Source organism: Lycorma delicatula, chromosome 4 (genome assembly GCF_047948215.1).
Source record: "Lycorma delicatula isolate Av1 chromosome 4, ASM4794821v1, whole genome shotgun sequence".
NCBI lineage: Eukaryota > Metazoa > Arthropoda > Insecta > Hemiptera > Fulgoridae > Lycorma > Lycorma delicatula.
Window position 1 is genome coordinate 76,892,998 of NC_134458.1, and position 20,315 is coordinate 76,913,312.

At 28.1% G+C, this 20,315-nt stretch overlaps 1 protein-coding gene across 4 annotated transcripts in view; it reads right to left on the reverse strand.

Moving 5' to 3' along the window:
• LOC142323570 (catenin delta-2-like) overlaps positions 1-20,315 on the reverse strand; it is a 172,659-nt gene that overhangs the window by 94,638 nt on the left and 57,706 nt on the right. For all 4 annotated transcript variants that reach the window (XM_075363377.1, XM_075363378.1, XM_075363376.1 and 1 more), the window contains exon 4: positions 6,815-6,856. In XM_075363377.1, coding sequence (XP_075219492.1) covers positions 6,815-6,856 — 42 coding nt within the window. The remainder of the gene's footprint in view (positions 1-6,814; positions 6,857-20,315) is intronic.

Sequence of the window (20,315 nt, forward strand, 5' to 3'; positions counted from 1 at the left end):
AAATAGTTATAACTTTCAAATCACCAGATATGTACCAGCTATGTTTTTATAGTTTATTTTTTCAACGTCTTTCATCACATCATATGTCTCTTTCAAATTTATACCATAAACGATTGGTATCGAAGGATATTTGTTACTGTTGTGTAGTAGAACCACTTTTAAATCATACTTGGACAAAACTATGAAAAGACGCCAGTCTTCAGGTTTATGAATTTGTCCTAATTTCAACATAAGCTCATCAATATTTATAACATAAACCAAATTATTTTCATCAATAAAGTACTGAGAAAGTTCTTTTTGTATTTATTTATAAATAAATTCCAACCTTGCAGTCTTGACTCTAACAGTTCAGCTTGAATTTTTGATAAATTTAAATCCCTAACCAAGTCATTTAATTCACCTTGTGATGTAAGATTATTCAACCTTATTGGAAGATAATTCAAAATCAAAATCATTGTTTTCTTCAGTAGTCTGATTCTTCATAGCTGTTTTTGAAACATACATTCACAGATGGCTCAGGAACTGGAATAACTTCACTGTGAGGTACAGGCCTGATTGCAGATTGCAATAAAGAATATTTTACAGTATGTTTAGATTTTTTAGAAATTCCAAAGACACTTGTTAAACAAAAGTAACAATTGGTTACATGACCCTTTGGTGCATATCAAACCATAGGTACACCAAATGGCAAAACCTTCTGCATACCTTTCAGTTGTCCTCTTAAATATACTGAACAATTAGTGCATACTATATGAGGAGCTCACACCTTATCCTGATCACCAATTTTACACTTAAGTACAAATGATATGCTTTTTTAATTAAAAGTGTAACGTTTTTTCTATTTGATTTTAGGGTAAACTCACCACATACATAACAAAAGGCATCCACATCATTTATACAATTTTGAGGCATTATAACATTGCACTGTTAACAAACTTAAGACAGCAATAAGACTGAACAAAATTAATTCATTCCTAAATCCAGTGCTTAATACAAACGACAAAGCTGTATTTTCAGTTACATGTTTTGACCTGCACAGACATGATTAATCTTGTCCATGAAGGCTCACTCTTCAGTATTAGATATGATGTCATAATACATGACTATGATATGATTTAATTCTTTATCTAGTATTGTTTATTTATAGCTTACAAATTATGTTAACAAGGTTAAACAATAAAAATTAGCTAACAAAATACAATATAGGAGCTTAAAATGCTAACTGTATGTTGAAGAATGAAAAAAATCCTTTAATAAAAATTAAAAAATTTTTCAAAAATGGTGGGCGATAGAAAGATTCTGAGTTCATATTCGTTTTCAACATAAAAAACAGATTAAAATCATGTATCGCATGTTAGAAAACAAAAATTATGTTTATCAGTGTAATTATTACACTAATAAGTGTAATCTTTTATCCTGTCAAATAAAAAAATATAATAATAATAATATTGGGAATTTTTATGATAATTTGACTTTGATAAAAAGGCATTCGATAACGTAGACTGGAATAAAATGTTCAGCATTTTAAAAAAGTTAGGGTTCAAATACAGAGATAGAAGAACAATTGCTAACATGTACAGGAACCAAACAGCAACAGTAATAATTGAAGAACATAAGAAAGAAGCCATAATAAGAAAGGGAGTCTGACAAGGATGTTCCCTATCTCCGTTACTTTTTAATCTTTACATGGATCTAGCAGTTAATGGTGTTAAAGAACAATTTAGATTCGGAGTAACAGTACAAGGTGAAAAGATAAAGATGCTACGATTTGCTGATGATATAGTAATTCTAGCCGAGAATAAAAATATTTAGAAGAAACAATGAATGGCATAGATGAAGTCCTACGCAAGAACTATCGCATGAAAATAATCAAGAAGAAAACAAAAGTAATGAAATGTAGTAGAAATAACAAAGATGGACCACTGAATGTGAAAATAGGAGGAGAAAAGTTTATGGAGGTAGAAGAATTTTGTTATTTGGGAAGTAGAATTACTAAAGATGGATGAAGCAGGAGCGATATAAAATGCCGAATAGCACAAGCGAAACGAGCCTTCAGTAAGAAATATAATTTGTTTACATCAAAAATTAATTTAAATGTCAGGAAAAGATTTTTGAAAGTATATGTTTGGAGTGTCGCTTTATATGGAAGTGAAACTTGGACGATCGGAGTATCTGAGAAGAAAAGATTAGAAGCTTTTGAAATCTGGTGCTATAGGAGTATGTTAAAAATCAGATGGGTGGATAAAGTGACAAATGAAGAGGTATTGCGACAAATAGATGAAGAAAGAAGCATTTTGAAAAATATAGTTAAAAGAAGAGACAGACTTATAGGCCACATACTAAGACATCCTGGAATAGTCGCTTTAATATTGGAAGGACAGGTAGAAGGAAAGAATTGTGTAGGCAGGCCACGTTTGGAATATGTAAAACAAATTGTTAGGGATGTAGGATGTAGAGGGTATACTGAAATGAAACGACTAGCACTAGATAGGGAATCTTGGAGAGCTGCATCAAACCAGTCAAATGACAAGACTAAGAAAAAAAAAATAATGATAATTTGGATAAAAAACAGGTCTTACCTGTTTTGTTTTAACTTGCCAGTTTCAAATCCTGAGAGCAATATCCAAGAAACTGTAAGTATATATATATATACACACAGACATGCAGTTGCAGTACGACACTGATTTGAAATTGATGTGGAATTTGGGCGAGAGGTCAAACTTAGTGGACGGGTATGAAAAACAGATCGATCAGCCCTATTATATTTAGGAATTGAACTTTTAACGGTAGGATTAAGAAATGCTCCCCCCTAGGGATGATGCTAGAAGGATATGTACACTTTGCAATGACATGGAGGTGGAGGACAGTGTACAGTTTTTCCCCCAGATAGGTGTTATCACCTATCATATCAAGGGGGGAAATACGCTGAAGGTGGATTTTACAAATTTGTATTAATTGGTGATGAGCCAAAAAATTATGCAAATGGGGGATTGACATAAGCTAGAGGGCCTTGTATGGGAAGCATTATGTCACAAGAGGCTGAAGGTTAGCAATTTTAATTCATTAAAAGCAGCTGTTAGTTTTCTTTTTTGTTTAATTTTTATCTGAAGTTAAGTTGCCCAAACTGGAAAATATTTGGTGGATGTAAAACGGGGAGTATAAAACTAATACATAATGATAACAGCAATGGTCATGACAGTGAGGGTTATTATTGATAATAGTAATATTAACGGAAACTTCAATGTACTAAATTTTAATATTGTTAAAATGTATAAACTATTTGATGCTTCTGATCAACACTTTTCTTTGAAATAATTTTATTGAGAAAACAGTATATGGCTTTTATGTATACTATTGTTGTAACTGAATTTAGTATCAGATTTTGTAATTGAATTTAAGTTTATAGTCGTTTACTATACATAAGTATGAGAATCTTTGAAAGTTCTGGTATCAGTTAGATTACATTTCATTTTGCCGAATATTGAGCAACATATATTTTAATATCAACTGATTTATTTTTGAGTTAATGAGATTACAGTTAAAATTTTTATCGATTTATGTTGTATATTAAGATATATTTAATGTGTTATAGTATAGACATTGAATATGTGTGTATACAATGTATACATACAAGGTGTGACTGAAAGTTTTAAAACAGATGCCACTTTTGCATTCCGTTAATAGGAAGGGGAAGCTTGTTTTGTCCTTGAAACAACAGTGATACCTGTGCTTAGTTGAGAGTGGCAACCTGGTGAGTGAAGACATGTTTTCAGATCTAGGTGGATTATTGATTTCACAAAATGAAAAAATGAGTTTGTGCCAAATTTTGTTTGGAAATTATCTTTGGAGACTTATTAACTCTTATGATCAGCTTTAAGAGATAAATTCTGAGCCGGTCAACTGTTTTTATCTGGTTGAACAGATTCAAAGATGACTGCAGATCAGTTGAAGATGACCTCTGGTCTGGTTGGTTTTCCACTTCAAAAAATAACAAAAACATTGTGAAAGTTCACAATTTAGCATGCTCTGACTGTAGACATACAAAATTAGAGTTGAACTGAATTTAAGTTTCTACATGGTTCAGTCAATTTTAACTGAAGATTTAAACATGCATCAAGTGTTTATGAAATTCATTATTCGACTACCAGAAACAAAACTGACTTGAAGTGTCCCAATAATTGATTGATCAGGTTGAAACTTACCCAGATTTGTTAAATAGAGTAATTACAGGAAACAAATCACGGGTTTATGGGTATAACCCAGAAACAAAGGCACAATCATAGCAGTGGAAGGGTCCAAGTTCACCATAAACGAAAAAAGTGTGACAAAGCTGGTTGAATGTGAAGACAATGTTGGTAGTTTCCTTTGATTCTACAGGTGGCATCATACATCATGAATTTGCTCCTAGGGGGTCAACCAGGAATGCTATAAAAGTGTCCTTCAACATTTGCATGAAAATGTGCAAAAGTAAAGGCCTGCACTCTGACGAGACAAGAATTGGGTCCTCCACCACGATTATCTACTAACTCATTGTGAAATTTTTGGCCAAATTCCAAATTTCTGTGATTCTGCAAACCCTGCTATTCTCCTAACTTAGCCTCTGCTGACTTTTCCCTGTTCCCTAAATTGAAATTTTTGCTAAAAAGGAAACGATTTGACTCTGATCTTGATCCAAGCAAATAAAGAGAAGTTTCTTAACACACTTCGGAAAGAAAATTTCCAGTAATCATTCAAAAAATGGAAACACTGTTGGTGTCTGTGTGTTCAGTCAGAAGGGGACTAGTTTGAAGGCGATCCATCTCAATAGCCAGTAAGTACTGTCATTTTGAAATAACACGCCCTGTTTTCAAATTTTCTAATCATATCTCGTATATTATTTTTCTTATATCTTGAAATCAGGGTAGCTTAGATGAACTCCAACCAGCAGGTGATTGAGTGGTTATGTAGATATATAGGTGAAGAAAGAAAATGAGAGATATGAAAAACTACAAAACATTTTAATAAAACATTAAGTTAACCAAATTAATGGAAATGCTTTTAAGAAAAAAAATTTTTTGTGAAGCTGGAACCCAAAAGAAATAGAATGATTATTACCTGAGATGAACCAAAATCAAGCAATACCTGATTTTTCTTAGATAACTGAAGCATTTTTAGCTATGCTTTTACATTCACTATCGATAAATGACACTGCTGTTGGTTTCAGCAGGGCGTTACCTTTTCAAACAGGAAAAGCATATGCTATGAATATTTAATAATTTTAACTGCTTCTACTTTGGTATAATCTTTTATATATTGTTCAAATGAGTTCCTTAATGTGTATATGTAGAATATTTACTATCCAATATAATATTATGGGCAGTCAAATTTGAGAATATCTCAGAAACTGACGCTCATTTTTCCATGACGTACAAACCGAATTTAAGCGTTCTACTGCATTTAAAAATTTTTCAGACACTTTATTTGAGAGGTTTTTAAAGTAAATCTATAAAAAAGCATATATTGGACTAAATAAGGCCCTTAGAAATCTCACAAAATTCATGACTTAAATTTTATCAAAGTTTGAAAGCGGATGCACAGAGAAGGGGCACAATGTTGTGAGATTTCTTTTGGCTCAATTTTATATCAGAAAATAAACTAAAATGACTTTCTCTTGCTCTTTACTGTTCATTTACAATCACACTGCTATGAAATATATTGGGTTTGTTTGACGAATAAGTTTTATGTAATTTTATTTGTTTTGTTCTTTGTTATGAAAGCTGTACTGTGTACTATGCTTGCTTCACTTGCTTTTTTGAGCTATTTTTTAAAAATCTAAAACCAGAAACATAATATTGATACAATTCATAGGAATAGTTTTTTTTTTATAAAATCTGAGATCACTGAATCACTAGTTGATGCTATAAGTACATTCAAAATTACACTAGTATAAAGATGCGCGTGCTAAGATCAACAAAAAAAATTTCACACAGGGATCATAAATGAGTAAACAGACATAGCCTCAATAGCTCGATCCCAGTTCCGTTCCAGCCCCTAATAAAAATGTTAAGCTATGCATATAAATAGTAGGTAGAAATGTTGCAATATCTATTTTATGATGTATATATCAGGAACTTTTAATGACAGAAGGAAAGAGAATCCTTCCCCACATACCTACTGCACCTGTCTCATGTCAACAAAAATCTACCATGAAATTCTCCAAAATAAGGAATTCAAACTTAATAAATTATCATCTCCATGAGGTGTTATCAACTACAGATGATAATTAATTAATTGAAATATTCAAGAAAAATAATGTTATAACAAAGAAGAGGATTTTGAAGGCTGTAATACGTACGTAAAAATGCTCAGTTTTCAACTCATTTTTTTCAGTAGTTGAACAGTTTTCTAAAGTACAGTAATCAACTAGCACTTTCATGTAGCTGGTAGGGCAGCCATTTCTTTATTAGGGCTCAGCAGGATGAACACTCAACCTGGCAAACTAAAAAAGGGCTCTAATGACTGCACAAAAAACCAAACTAATGACTGAAATATCTATCAGAAAAAGCTGGGTATGGTATGTTAATCTACCCAAGAATTAAATTCTTTCTCCATCTTGGCCAAAGAAGTGTTATAATATATGGCAGGTTGTTGCTTGCCTAAAACTAGTTTTTCTCTAAAAAAAAAAAAAACACACACACACACACACAGAGAGAGAGAGGGGTGGTGAGGGGGATGGGGGAGAGAGAGAGAGATTCTGCTAATGCACAATATCAGATTTAACATTAAAATTATATATATATAGAAAATAATAAGGCATCAACAACAATAAACTCACGCATACTGAGGCATGTCTTGAGGCTTGTCCTGCAAAACCCTCCTGAAAAAAAAAGCAAAACATTTAAAAATATACTGCATTTTAAAAAGCAACTTTTTTCCTGAAATAAACAAGTATTTTTGCAATAAAAAGACTAACAGACATGCTTATCAAATGCCATATACAACACACCAGAAATTATACCGTTTACAACTTTTACAAGAAAAGATTTCATTGATTTAATACTACCATTCACATTTAGTTTTAATAAATTTAAAATAAAAACTAAGAAAACATAGGTACCATTTCATCTAAAATATTTACATTATTTATATCCATTTTCATAAAATATGATCTAACCTCACAACACAGTACAAATCCAATTATGGGTTTGGCAATTTATCCATTCCAGTGCCTGACTAGTCAATCCTAAAACAGTGGTTAATTTGAATTCCAGCGTACTTTGTTAAAAAATTCCTTCAAATTTGTTTATAAATAATAACTGAAAGACCTTCATTTTAAAAATATTACCTTCATTTTAAAAATAAATACCATTAATTTTGAAAAGAAGTGGAGTTTGTCTTCTGAGACTTCTTGTACTATAAGGTGTGCATGTTTTGTGTGTGTGTGTGTGTGTGTATACATAAATTCAAACAAAGAAATATGAATAATAAATATGTTATAAAATATCTATACAAAAAATTGCATTTTTTTGTTGTATAGAATAAATATTATTTATTTAGTATAAAAAATAAACTTTATCTTGTTCCCTGATCAGTTTCTTTTATAAAACTTTTAAAATTACACTAAAACAAATATACTTTTACTTAAAACTCTGTTAAAAAAAAGAAGATTTATACAAACATTTATAATCTAGATTGATCAGACTATTGAATTCCTGATGACTGGTATCTTTGTTACCGACTTACATGATAGCTAGGGTTAGGTTAACTGAACAAAAACACAGGAATTTGGAGGATTTGATAAAAATATAAATACAAAACTATCACAAAGTTTAAAAAGGAAACAGAGAGAAATAAAATTACTTTATAAAAACAATTTTTTTTTAATGATATAATATGCTGATATACAAACACAATATGAAATAATAACACTGGTCAACATAAAATTTGGAACTGAAAAGCGAGTACATGTTCTATATAATATTTTATATACTGAATCTGAATATGTATTCTGAAACAACCCATCATGTAACATTCTTAAATTACACCCCTTAAATGTATTTGTTCCATCATTCATGGAACAAACAATTCAAATAAGTTAGTGTGTCTGTATGTTTGTTTATTCACATCTGATTTATATTGTAATCCATGCTTTAGACCTATATTTGATACATAACAGTTAAATGATGTCATTTCACGTCAAGCCAGACATGTACAAACATATCAATGAATAATGAATAATTCTGTGATGAAATTTTCATCATAAATGTAGTGAAAAATTTTTAAGACAGAACAACTTTTGGTATTATTTTATTGAACATCAAAATTTGTTAAGGTATGTGTGTGTGCTTCGCACTATTTTATTGCACTCCATGGTGAAAGAATTTTATGAAGTATTTTAAATAATTAAACATTTATAAATTAAACCTTAATTATTTTATAATTAAGTAGTTCTGTAATATTTCAGTTTACTTTCGTTCATTAAAACATTTTGAATTTTACAATGAATAAAAATCGAGCTTGTAAAATTACTCCAAATATTTTTTTGTTATGTTTGCAGAAAATTCACCATGAAAAGTCAATGAAAACCAGTATCGAATCTGCTGAAAACTACTTACAAACATTATTTTGACTTCCTTGGGAGACCAAGATAAATCCTGGGCTCCACATGTAGCATGCATCAAGTGCTACATTAAACTAACCCAGTGGTTAAAAGGGAAAAAAGAGCATTTGCCTTTTGGCATACCTATGATTTGGCAAGAGCCTACTAATCATTATGATAACTGCTGTTTTTGCTTAACAAATGTTACTGGATTCAATTCAAACAATAAAAGCAGTATTGCACACCCAAATGTTTGTTCAGCTATGAGACTAGTACTTTATGGTGTTTATTTACAGATTCTGATCGCTCCACTTTCTTGGAAAGAAATTTCTGATTTCCCAGAAGGGTCAACCAGTGAATCCGCAACTTAAAATAGATATTAATTACATTTCCGAAGAATCAAATACTGAATCTCACCTCATCACACAAGCAGAACTGAGCAACCTAATTTGTGACTTGTATTTGTCGAAACAACATGCAGAACTCCTAGGTTCACCCTAGGAATGGAATTCTTAAAGAATATTTTTTGGAATTCATTCTTAAAGAATGGAACAAGGATACAAAAATTTCATTATATAGAATCAAAATGAAAATTTACTTAAATGAGATGATTAATTTGTTCCTGCCATGATGTTAAGGGACTAATGTCTGAACTGGACATTGAATATGCTATTCATGACTGGCTTTTTATTTATAATAAAAAATAGTAATCAAGAGAAAAAAAATATGATAAAAGAAAATAAACAAAACAGTTCTGTTCATAACACTCGAGGAAGGTACTGTATACCAAAACAGCTGTTGCAACTCAGAAAAAGGGGGCGGTGGTACTTACAATAAGATACAAAGCCCATCCCACATCCATATGTTCAACAACAGTGAACTATTCAAGTCTATCATTTAAAAGTATATTAGAATTTTTAAGGTTATTTATTTCTAATAACTCTACCAGGTTCAGTTTCAAACCTCTGTTCTCAACATTAAGTACTTTGAAGTTACCATTAAATACATATGTTTATCAATTACATCAATTGACATGTTTTGTTTATTTTCTTTTGTTATGAGTTCTTTTCATCAAGTAACAGCTGCCACTGATTATTTGAAAAAAAAAAGTACATTCCAAAACTAACATAAATAGCATAATAATACACAGAAAATTTAATCATCCATGGACACAAAAATAATATTTATAAGACATACCACACAAAAGAATATAAAAATTATAATACGAGAAGATTAAAAAAAATAATAATTCAACAAATTTTTTTACATAAATAAAATTAATTCAAACACAAAAATAAAGATATAACCACAAAAACAACTGTAAAAATGATAAAAAAAAGAAGATTATCACTTACAGATTATAAAACCGTGAATTAATTGAAGTATATGAGAAGTATAAATATGCCATCACTTTTAAACTACAGAATAATATACATGAATTCCTTCAAATTAACACAGTAAATATGATAAATATGATTCTAGTAGCTTATATAAAATAAATGTGACAATATTTGATAATAAAATATAATATAGCTGTCATGACCAACTAATTAAAAAAATAATTAAAGTTAAACCAGCTGCTTAAAACAGGAGTGCCAACTTAAATAGTCCACCATGTTGAAAATTTACCTCTTCATTCATACATGTGTATTTATATCACTTCGTAAATATAATACCTTTCGAAATGTTTGAGCATATTTATAGTATTACTAGATTCTTGATATCTATTATTCTATGTCCTATTTGTAAAATATACCTTTATAAATGTTTGTTCCTGATGAGTAATCAGGAACAAAGATCAGGAACATATGAAAAAGTATTTCTTTTATTTTTATATGCTTTTTATTTTTAATAGTGTAGATGTTTTTGTTTAAAAACCCATCAATTTCATTAATGTCACTAATGTTAGATTTATCATATGATGTACTTTTTATTATGATTTAAATTTTTAGTTAACTTACTCATAGATTTAAAAGATACACTACAATTTTCACTACTGTAGAAAATAATTATTTTATTTGTATTTTATAAATATAATTTTATATTTTCTATGTAAATGCTTTTTGTTTTATCTGATTGATAATTACATTTTTATTTCTTTTGTATTCTTTATGTATTTTTTATTTACATTTCGTTTCAAGATATTGGTATATAGATTTTGGTTTACTATAAATTTAGTTTATTTTAATCCACATAGCTTAATTCTGTGTAAATTTGTACATTTTATGCATCATGGATATGTGTTTATTATGTGATCCAGGATGAACCAATCAATTCACTGGGTTATGACAACTACCACTACATGCCACAATGATAATGGGTTATCTCATATTTATAGTATTTCATAACTGATGATAATCTCATAGATTTAAAAAGCCTATTTTTGTTATTTTGTGTTCATAGATTTTTTTTTAATATTAACATAGCACACCAGACAACATATTAAAATAAATAAATTAACAAATATTGTATTACAAGTAAATGGCAACATAATGCCCTTTAATTCCCATTTAATTTCTTTATAACTCCCTTTACATCATTTTAATTTTTTTTTAAACACACAAAATGAAAACATGCAGAATACAGATATATGAAGATAATAAAGTGAAAAAATACAACTCTAAATTTCTATTCATGCATTTAAGTAGTGTAAAAGTTATTATTTCAACCTGGGATAATCAGATCCAACTACTTTCAACCAAGTTCAGAGTAAGAGTTTCATTCCATACATAAACTTCTCTCAATTGATCAAGTTTGAACTTTCACCTTTAAATAGTTTCACCTTTGAGTAAGTAATCCAATTAAACAAATTTAAAAATTGGAAAGGTAATTAATTCAAAGCAGATTATTTTACATATGAAATGTGATATGTGTGAGGCTGACAGGAAAATGAAAAGTAAATGATTAGTAATCAAAGACAGAGTAAAAGTTGGTGGGAATGGTAGGTTTTTTGATGCTGATGGGTAAAAGACACCAAAGAATAAACTGAGAGCAAACAGATTAGTAACAATTTTAAAACTGGATGTATGACACAAGTCTGTTTTGGGTTAACAAAGGTACAGAGAAGCAATTGAAAGCTAGACATTATAAAATTAGGAGAGATTACAAATGAACATCATCAGACAAAGGAACATGATCATCACCATTATCATATAAGAACAATATTCAGTAATTGCAAATCTTCTTATACAGATACAGGACACAAGCATTAAATTTCACTGAAAACAAACAAAAATTTAAAGGGTGCAAATCTACTTGATAACAATATACATTTAGTCATGATGAATCCTACAAATATTTTCAATTTCATGCTTGAGGTATGTTTAAGTGAGTTAAGTATTCCAGTTTATAGTGTCTGTGCACAGTCCATTTTCTCTATTTATATACATTAAAAGAGCATACTGAGTATTACTGAAAAAGAACTGTTGGGAGTATAAAGAACTGTATATTATTTAGCATTTCTTGTAATTTGCCAAAAATATTGGAAATAATTAGACAATGAGCAATTTTATTTCTCCATGTGTAGCCTGGCACAATTTCACACAACCCAAATTAAATAGAGATTATCATTTTTATAATAAATTTCATCCAGTTATTTTTATATTAGAAAAACGTTTTTAAATAAAAAAGCTAGTCGATTCATATAATTTAGCACATATAAATTGTTTTCTTAGGAACTATACAGAGTAAAATATTACCATGAGAGTAATATTTTACTTTAGAGTATTCTACTTAGAGTAAAATATTACTACATACAGTCCCATTACCATATTAGGTTATTACTTATTATTTTGTTTAAAATAATATTTTTTATCTTGTTCAATAATTTGCAATCTTTAATTTATAATTTTACAAATTATAGATTAAAGTGGTAGATTTAGAAAATGAGATTTTTTCTTTAAAAACAGCTGGTTTTCATACACATTTAAAAAAACAGTGATATTAATTAGAAAACATAATTACTTTAAGAGAAATAAAAAATTACCGTTCAAATCAGCTGTATATAAGGAAGTAATAAATTACTGAACTGAATATTGTAAAATTGCTGGAAATCAGTTCACAAACATGATAATTCATTGAATATTAAAATAAAATTATTATAAACAATATAATAAATAATAACAAAACATGTAATGAAATGTTCATATTAATTCTTGTAATAAAATGTTATAAATGTAATTCTTGACAAAATAATTTATTGTGTACCAAATTACATGAAACAACTATTTTTTTTTTTTTTTTTTTTTTAATTTAATGGATATTTCAAGAAATAAAAAAAGGATAGAAAATCAATTTTGGAAAAACAAAACATGTACATGGAGGTCCTCAAGAAATAAAGTTTTATATCAGAAATCCAGGATACTTCTAGATTATCACAAAAATAACTTGCACTGAAATAGTTTATCATTTTATAGGAAGTAACGTTCAAGGAGACAGTATAGAAAATATTCATTAAAAAATGCAATTATGAAAAATTTTACCATCCACAAATTTAGCATATATTTTAATTTCAAAATATTTCATTTGCTTTATATTTTTAATACTATTTAGCGGCATTTAACACTATTTAATATGCAGACAAATTATATACAAAATTGACAAGCGCTTTTATGAGTACAATACCCCAAATCATCTAAATAAACTGTATTAGATTTACACTATACACATTATTTTAATATATATTAGCTTATTATGCCAAAGCTGACTTTAATTTTAACATAAAAATGAAAAAATCATTTAAATTAAACTAAAGATAAAAAAAAATGAAGTGAAACTCAATAAAGCGCAGTATATCATATTACTTAACAGGCAAAAAATGGTCAATTATATTACAAAATAATTCTAAATTCATATTTAACATCATGAATTAACCATATGTGTAACAATTGGAATACTGATTAAAAGTGTTCCCTTACACAACTTCCTTAGTATATTATCTCACTAATGCCTAACAGTGTAAAAAATAAAATATTAGAATAATGTGACAAAAAATTACATAAAGAAAACAGTACATAGAGGTTTGTGAGAGGGAGTTGCAATTTATGAATTGCTGGAGAATGAATACAGTTAAATTAAGATGGTTTTAAAAAGAATGGGAAAGAATAGAAAAGTACTAGAGGGAAAGATTAAAGGAAGCCAAGGATATAAGTTAGATAAGACAATGAGCAATGATACGAAAAAGATGTGTGATGAGAAGGGTGTAGTTACAAAACAACAGTAATTCAACAGCACCAATAATTTAAGGGAATAATATTCTCAGTTTAAAAAAAAAATTACTATGTGAGATTTTGCTTCAATTCTCATTTGCAGATAAATACAGCACCACTTTCTGCGTTATATCTCAACTAACTGCAACAAAACAATAAACATAAACCTTTCAACAGCAAGACCAACAGATACAAAACAAAGTTCAAGAAATGAAGTTACTTATAAATCTAGTAACTCAGAATAAGTCTCTGCTTTTCAATTATTTCTTTAACTGTAAAGCATTAGAATGCTTTTATTGGAAATATACCATACGTAAATGGTAGTCAGTAATGATCAATTACACTCTCTTCATTAGTATACACCATTAGATGTACATGACAGTAGATGGTAATTGGTAAACCTTATGAAAAAAATAAAAACAAATGAATCTGCAATATTATTTATGCATAAAACTGATGAAGTAACTTTTATCTATCATTCTAGTTTAATTATTAATGATATAGGGAAACACTTGATTTTATATAATTATATAATATAAAAATAAATATATATAATAAGAAAAGCACCTGAAACCCCAGAACAAATGAATTTGAATATGGTGTTTTAAAAATAAATTAAAATTTTGGAAACTTGTAATGAAGTATTGAAGGGATTATAAATCACATTTAAACAAGCAACTGGTGGAAGTACATTGCATTTTTTCAGCTGTGTACTTTATCATATCTGTGTATTGCATGACCCTTTATAAAATGAAGTATGTCATGGAAAATATATACCCCCCCCCCCCCGTTTCCTCAAACATTTGAAAAGCTTTCATTAATTTCTAAAAAATTAAACAAATTGTTCACTTCTACCAATAAACAAAGAGAGGGCAAAATACAATGCTAGCACTACCTATTTATATGTATTTTAAATCAAGTAACTAAATACTAACAGATAAAGATCATAACACCTTTTTTAAAATTACTTACTGTTAATATATTTAACAGTATATTTATTTAGGATATTTACAGTATATTTATTTAGGATAGCTTATTATTAAACTGTTCCAGCACACTGAAAACAATAACAAATGTTAACAAAAACAGAAGGAAAACAACAAGCATATTGTCTACTGTACATGCTGAAAAATAACCTTGTCTTCATTGGCATAAATAACCAAATAAACTCATTCTTTTGAAAGACAAATAAATGCAAAATATTATAAAGTAATTTTATTAACAATTTTTTTAAATTTATCCTATTTTTTCCTCCAAATTCTTTTAATTAATTATTTTTAAAATAATTATATTTCCAGTTCACTGAATAATTAAAACACTGCAACAATTATATTAATAAAAGCAAAAAATCATTATAAATTAATACTTTTGAACTACATTATAATAGTTATTTCATATTCATATTAGATAAATGGATTTGCATAAAACGTATAAAAATGTTATATAATAATTATGACTGTCACTGCTGCTGACATATTCTCTTAAATGATAATGTGGTATTTTATATAAATTTTTATAATCATTTACACAATGCTCATTTTAAAATACACCTAACTAATTTAGTATAAACAATTCTAAATTCTATGTCGATTGTAAACCAAAATTTGATATTTTCACATAAAACACTGTTTATGTGACAGATCATAATGCTTTGGATAAGACTTAAATGAAATGTACAAAAAGTATGAATTAATGAACTCGCAAAATTTAACATTTTTTATCTTGGTCTACTATATAGTTTAATATGTCTCAAATGACAAAAAATCCTTAGGTTAAAGTTCATGGAACTAACAAAAAAAATTTTCAATAAATAGATAGTATAAAAAAGAATAATGTGGAGTTAAAGATTTTAACAAATCATAGGCGCAGGACTATAAAATATAGAAGTTGAAAATGAATGTATCAAATTAAAAAAGGGAATAATATGGCAGGAAAGGAAATTTTATGTAGAAAGCTAAGAACTGGTAGAAAACTATGGATTACAAACAATTTATCAGAATGATGTATGGCATAAATTCTTTATCTTATGATAAAGGCATAAAAATATATAAGTTTTATATAAATATATTTAAAAATTAATAGGTGGAGAGCAGCAAAGGAAAATTGGGTGTTGCAGGGGTGCAGTGAAGTAGAAAAAATATGATTACTGACAAAGTAGATGCATCATATAGAAAAACATTTTTTGAGAAATAAAGTAGTAAAAATGTATTAGTGCAGATGAAAGATCATTGTTAGAGAAAAGATAAGTATGTAAGCAGCAATATATATATATATAATTTTATTAAAAATTAAAATGTTACTAATATTTTTTTTAAATGTTATTGACTGAGCAAATATTTGTTCTAAAGATTTTAATGTATTATATTTTATTTTAATGTGCAAATGTAAAAAAAGAAGAAAAAAATTTAAAGGAAACATTACTGAAGATTAACATGTAATAAAAGCACTATAATGAGCAAAAAAAAGTAAAGGTAAGAATGTTCTTTAATTTTGTACTTTGTGGATGGTTGAAAAAATATATTATAGTTAGCTAAAATTTACATACAGAGGAGATATCGACTACAAAAATTTTAATTTAAAGAAATTAATAATAAATAATTCTGTATAAATTATATATATATTCCTTTACAAATTGCATAAATCAGTAAGTAGGGTTTATGAAACTAGAGATTTAAAAAAAAATGTAATTGTTTTTACACTAAAGAAAGCAAGAGCAGATAAATATGAGAAATTCAGCATTATCAATCAGTCTACAATCTCGTGCTACAAAAATACTCATTAGTTGCAGATTATACAGATGGACAGAATATGTGATGGAAGAAGATATAAAATCTGTAGAAGAATTGGGTAGCAGCAGTTATGAGAATGCAGATGAAAAAAGGCAAGCTCTGATCAAGAAATGCGAGATGTAAGGGTCTTATACCTTCCATTGCTTTGTAACTTGTGTACACAAGATATTCAAGAATTGAAAGGGAAAGTTGAGTGATAAGTGACTATCCAAGAAGAATAGAAATGTTGGGTTTTAACAATGAATTCTTTTGGCAGAAACCAAAAATGCAAAACTGATTTACAAGTAATTCTGAATGGCATGGATTTATTGCTCAGAGGAAAATTCAGTTTGAAAGTAACTAAAACAAAAATAACAAAATGTAACAAAAAGGAGGATAATGCAGAATTAAATATTAAGATAGGCAAACATAATTTACCAGAAATTACAAAGTTTTGCTATTTAGGGAGTAAAATTTCATGGGATCAGTGAAGTAAGCTAGAGATCAAGGAGAGCTTGTATGAAGAAAAATGTTTGTATAGTTCTAATTAGAAATTTTTTATTCTAAATATTTGGTTGTAATGTAGCATTTAATAGTTTAGAAATATGGAATACAGAAAAGGCAGAAAGGAAAGTAATAGAGGTCTTTTGGAGTGTGTTGTTGCAAAAGGATGTTGAAAATTAGAAGGGTTGATAAGATAAGAAAACAGGTCTTAAAATGAATACAAGAGGAGAGAAGAGAGGTTTATGAGAGAATCTTGTTGAAGCAAATATGTTGCTGGGATATATATTAGGTCATTCCATGTTTAGTCAATTTGGTGATAAGAGGGATGTATGCAGATAAAAACTGTAGGAATACAAAGATCAAGCTGATGATGTAAGATGTCATAATTACATTGAGATTAAAAGTCTAGCATAGAATAAAAAAAATTGGAGAATACCTTCAAATCAATCAAATGGCTGACGACCCAAAAAAAAATTGGATTAGTAGATACAACTTCATCAGTTTTTATACAGAAATAATTCCAATTTCCAAGTTACATTTATCTATATAATTTGCTTGTATAAAGATACAATAACTTAAATACAACCATCACCTTTGAGGAGAATTTGATAATAAAAAAAAGACAGAAAAAAGGAGGTAAAGTGTACATCATATAATAAGTGTAATATGCTGCAATGGCTGATTGCAATGCAGGCTCTAAGGGCAAATTGGATTATAGCATATATTTCTTTTCCACGATTTATGGCAAAGGAGAGGCCAGCAAGATAAACACAATCCATTATAACTGCAAAATTATAAGTCACTTCACACTTTTCTTTTTAACTTTTAAAACTTGTAATTTACCAATTTCAACATCATAAAAGAATACTTACCATTTTAATGAACAAGAGAATTCACATGTATAAAATAACATGGTTTTATTCAATTAATACTAGGCCCATTTGATTAGCCAGATATAACCCAAATATTATTTGCAGTAGTTTTCCAGAAAACTGGTTTTATTTTAGAAACAGATGTCTACTTATTTACAGTACATGTTTGCCAGCATTTTATTTACAGCCAATAATTTATTATGATGAAGTCATTTATGAAAAATCGTAAGTCAATAATGACTGATGATTCAAACAGTGAACATATTAGCAGTTTTATCTACGTAAAATCCTTTTTTATCTTTTCAAGTGATTTTTTTATTTAAATTTCATTAATGGCTTGTAGTATATATAGTTCTTGTAGAATTGCTGTTACGATGTGTCAGAAGAGTCATTAAAGAATAATATTGCCATTAATTTGACTATTTTCTAACCACTTTTAGTTTTATTCAAAAACACTTAAAATTATTAAATTTTATTTTTCAAGTTGATCTTAATTCTTTTATATACTATTAGTTTATGTACATGCACTTGTGTGTATTCATATTTGTTTACAGATAATTACCATGGAAAAAGATAAACATTGATAGTAAAAATGATGCATTTAATGTCAAAAAATATAATGCAAAAAGTGAATAAACAAAATGTAACAGGTAAGCAGATTAACTTAATTATAATACAAACTAAACAAATATAATTTTTCAGCTTCATTTATCATTATATCAGCTTATGTAGAAAAAAAGCTGCATGAAAATGCTCTATCATAAAACATTATAAAATACTCGATTATCATAATACAGCTGCTCAATAACATGTCCCCAATTGTATCAATTAATAGAACAATAATAAAAGTAATATAAAAATTCGGAGAAGTACAAGCCAAGAATCAGTCCACTGACTATGTTTGTGGTGTGCCATTCTCCACACATACTTAGATATCAGTTGAATATCATTCTACACACAGAAATAAGGAAATAATAAAGAAGGAAACTAGGAAATTATGAAGTTAATGATTTTTAGGGATACCTTTCTAACTGCTGAAGAGGTGACAAACTACTTCTAAAGGGAGCTCTCCCAAATATTTTTTCCCTTCCCTCTACCAGAGCGGAGCAATATTATATATTAGCCTAGCCATTAAAGCAACATTCAATAACATCTTTTACTGATTTTGATTAATTTGGCTATTTCTTTTTCAAGATTTTCCGAAATTTAAAGTAAAAAAGAATTAAATCCATAAGGCATTTCAAATTGCGCTCCATAAAATGAAATCCTGTACTTTTGACATCCCTAAATACATATTTACTAAGATTTTTTTCAGGGTACCAATCCAACTCAGAACTGTCCGATAAATTTACACACAAAAAAAAGCAAAAAAAAAAAGCCAAATGTGACACAATAAAGAAATAATTTTTTTTTAATAAAAACATTCAATTCACTGACTATAACATTATTAAATTACAATTAAAAAAATGTGGGTGATTAACAAAAATTTAGGCAATTGCATAAAAATAAAAAATCATTACTAATTTTATCATATTACCAAAAACATGCTTTTAATACAAGTAATTTGGCATATAATTCTAACAATTCACAAAAGCTTAATTTAAAATCATTAACATACTACTTCATCAATAGAAACAAGATTAAAGCAAACCAACTAATTTTTCAGTTCGGAATGCAAAAAACCAACTCAAGTACTTAAAGAAAACTTACAAACTCTTAGCAAGCAGCTATCTACATCATACAATTTATGAACGTATGAACACTTTCTTATTCAGAAAGTAATATATTTTAAGACGTTAAATTTCATTTAAACAAGCAACAAGGCATTTAAGGACAATTGTTTAATATAGTGAAAATTATCTTCACAACTGATGTCAATGTACTGCAAAATTCCTGGATGACAATTACCACTGTAACTTACCAAAAATTAACTTTTCATAATAATTTCACATAAATTATAAATCAAGAAAAACTCTTAAGATATTTTAATAATAGTCACATTTAACAGAATAAAATGTTCTAGTCCACGATAAAAAAAATAATAGAATGAACACTTTTTTGTAAAGTTTAAGTGAAAACCACAAACACACAATTTAATAAAGTAAGTATACATAATTGCAGACATTCTTACTTAATTATTACTTATAAAAACAAAAAATGCAAAGTACTACAGAAGTATAAAAATTAACTGAATTCATAACAAGACAATACATCAACATAATATTATTTTAAGTTAATATCGAATGAAAAATTATATTTTACATTTTTTATTTATCTGCTGATTAACTACAGTTAATACTGTACTAATACAGTTAATCTGCTTACTAATTACAGACTAATGCAGTAATGATATATCTTTCTAGTAATAATGTATCTGTCACACAGT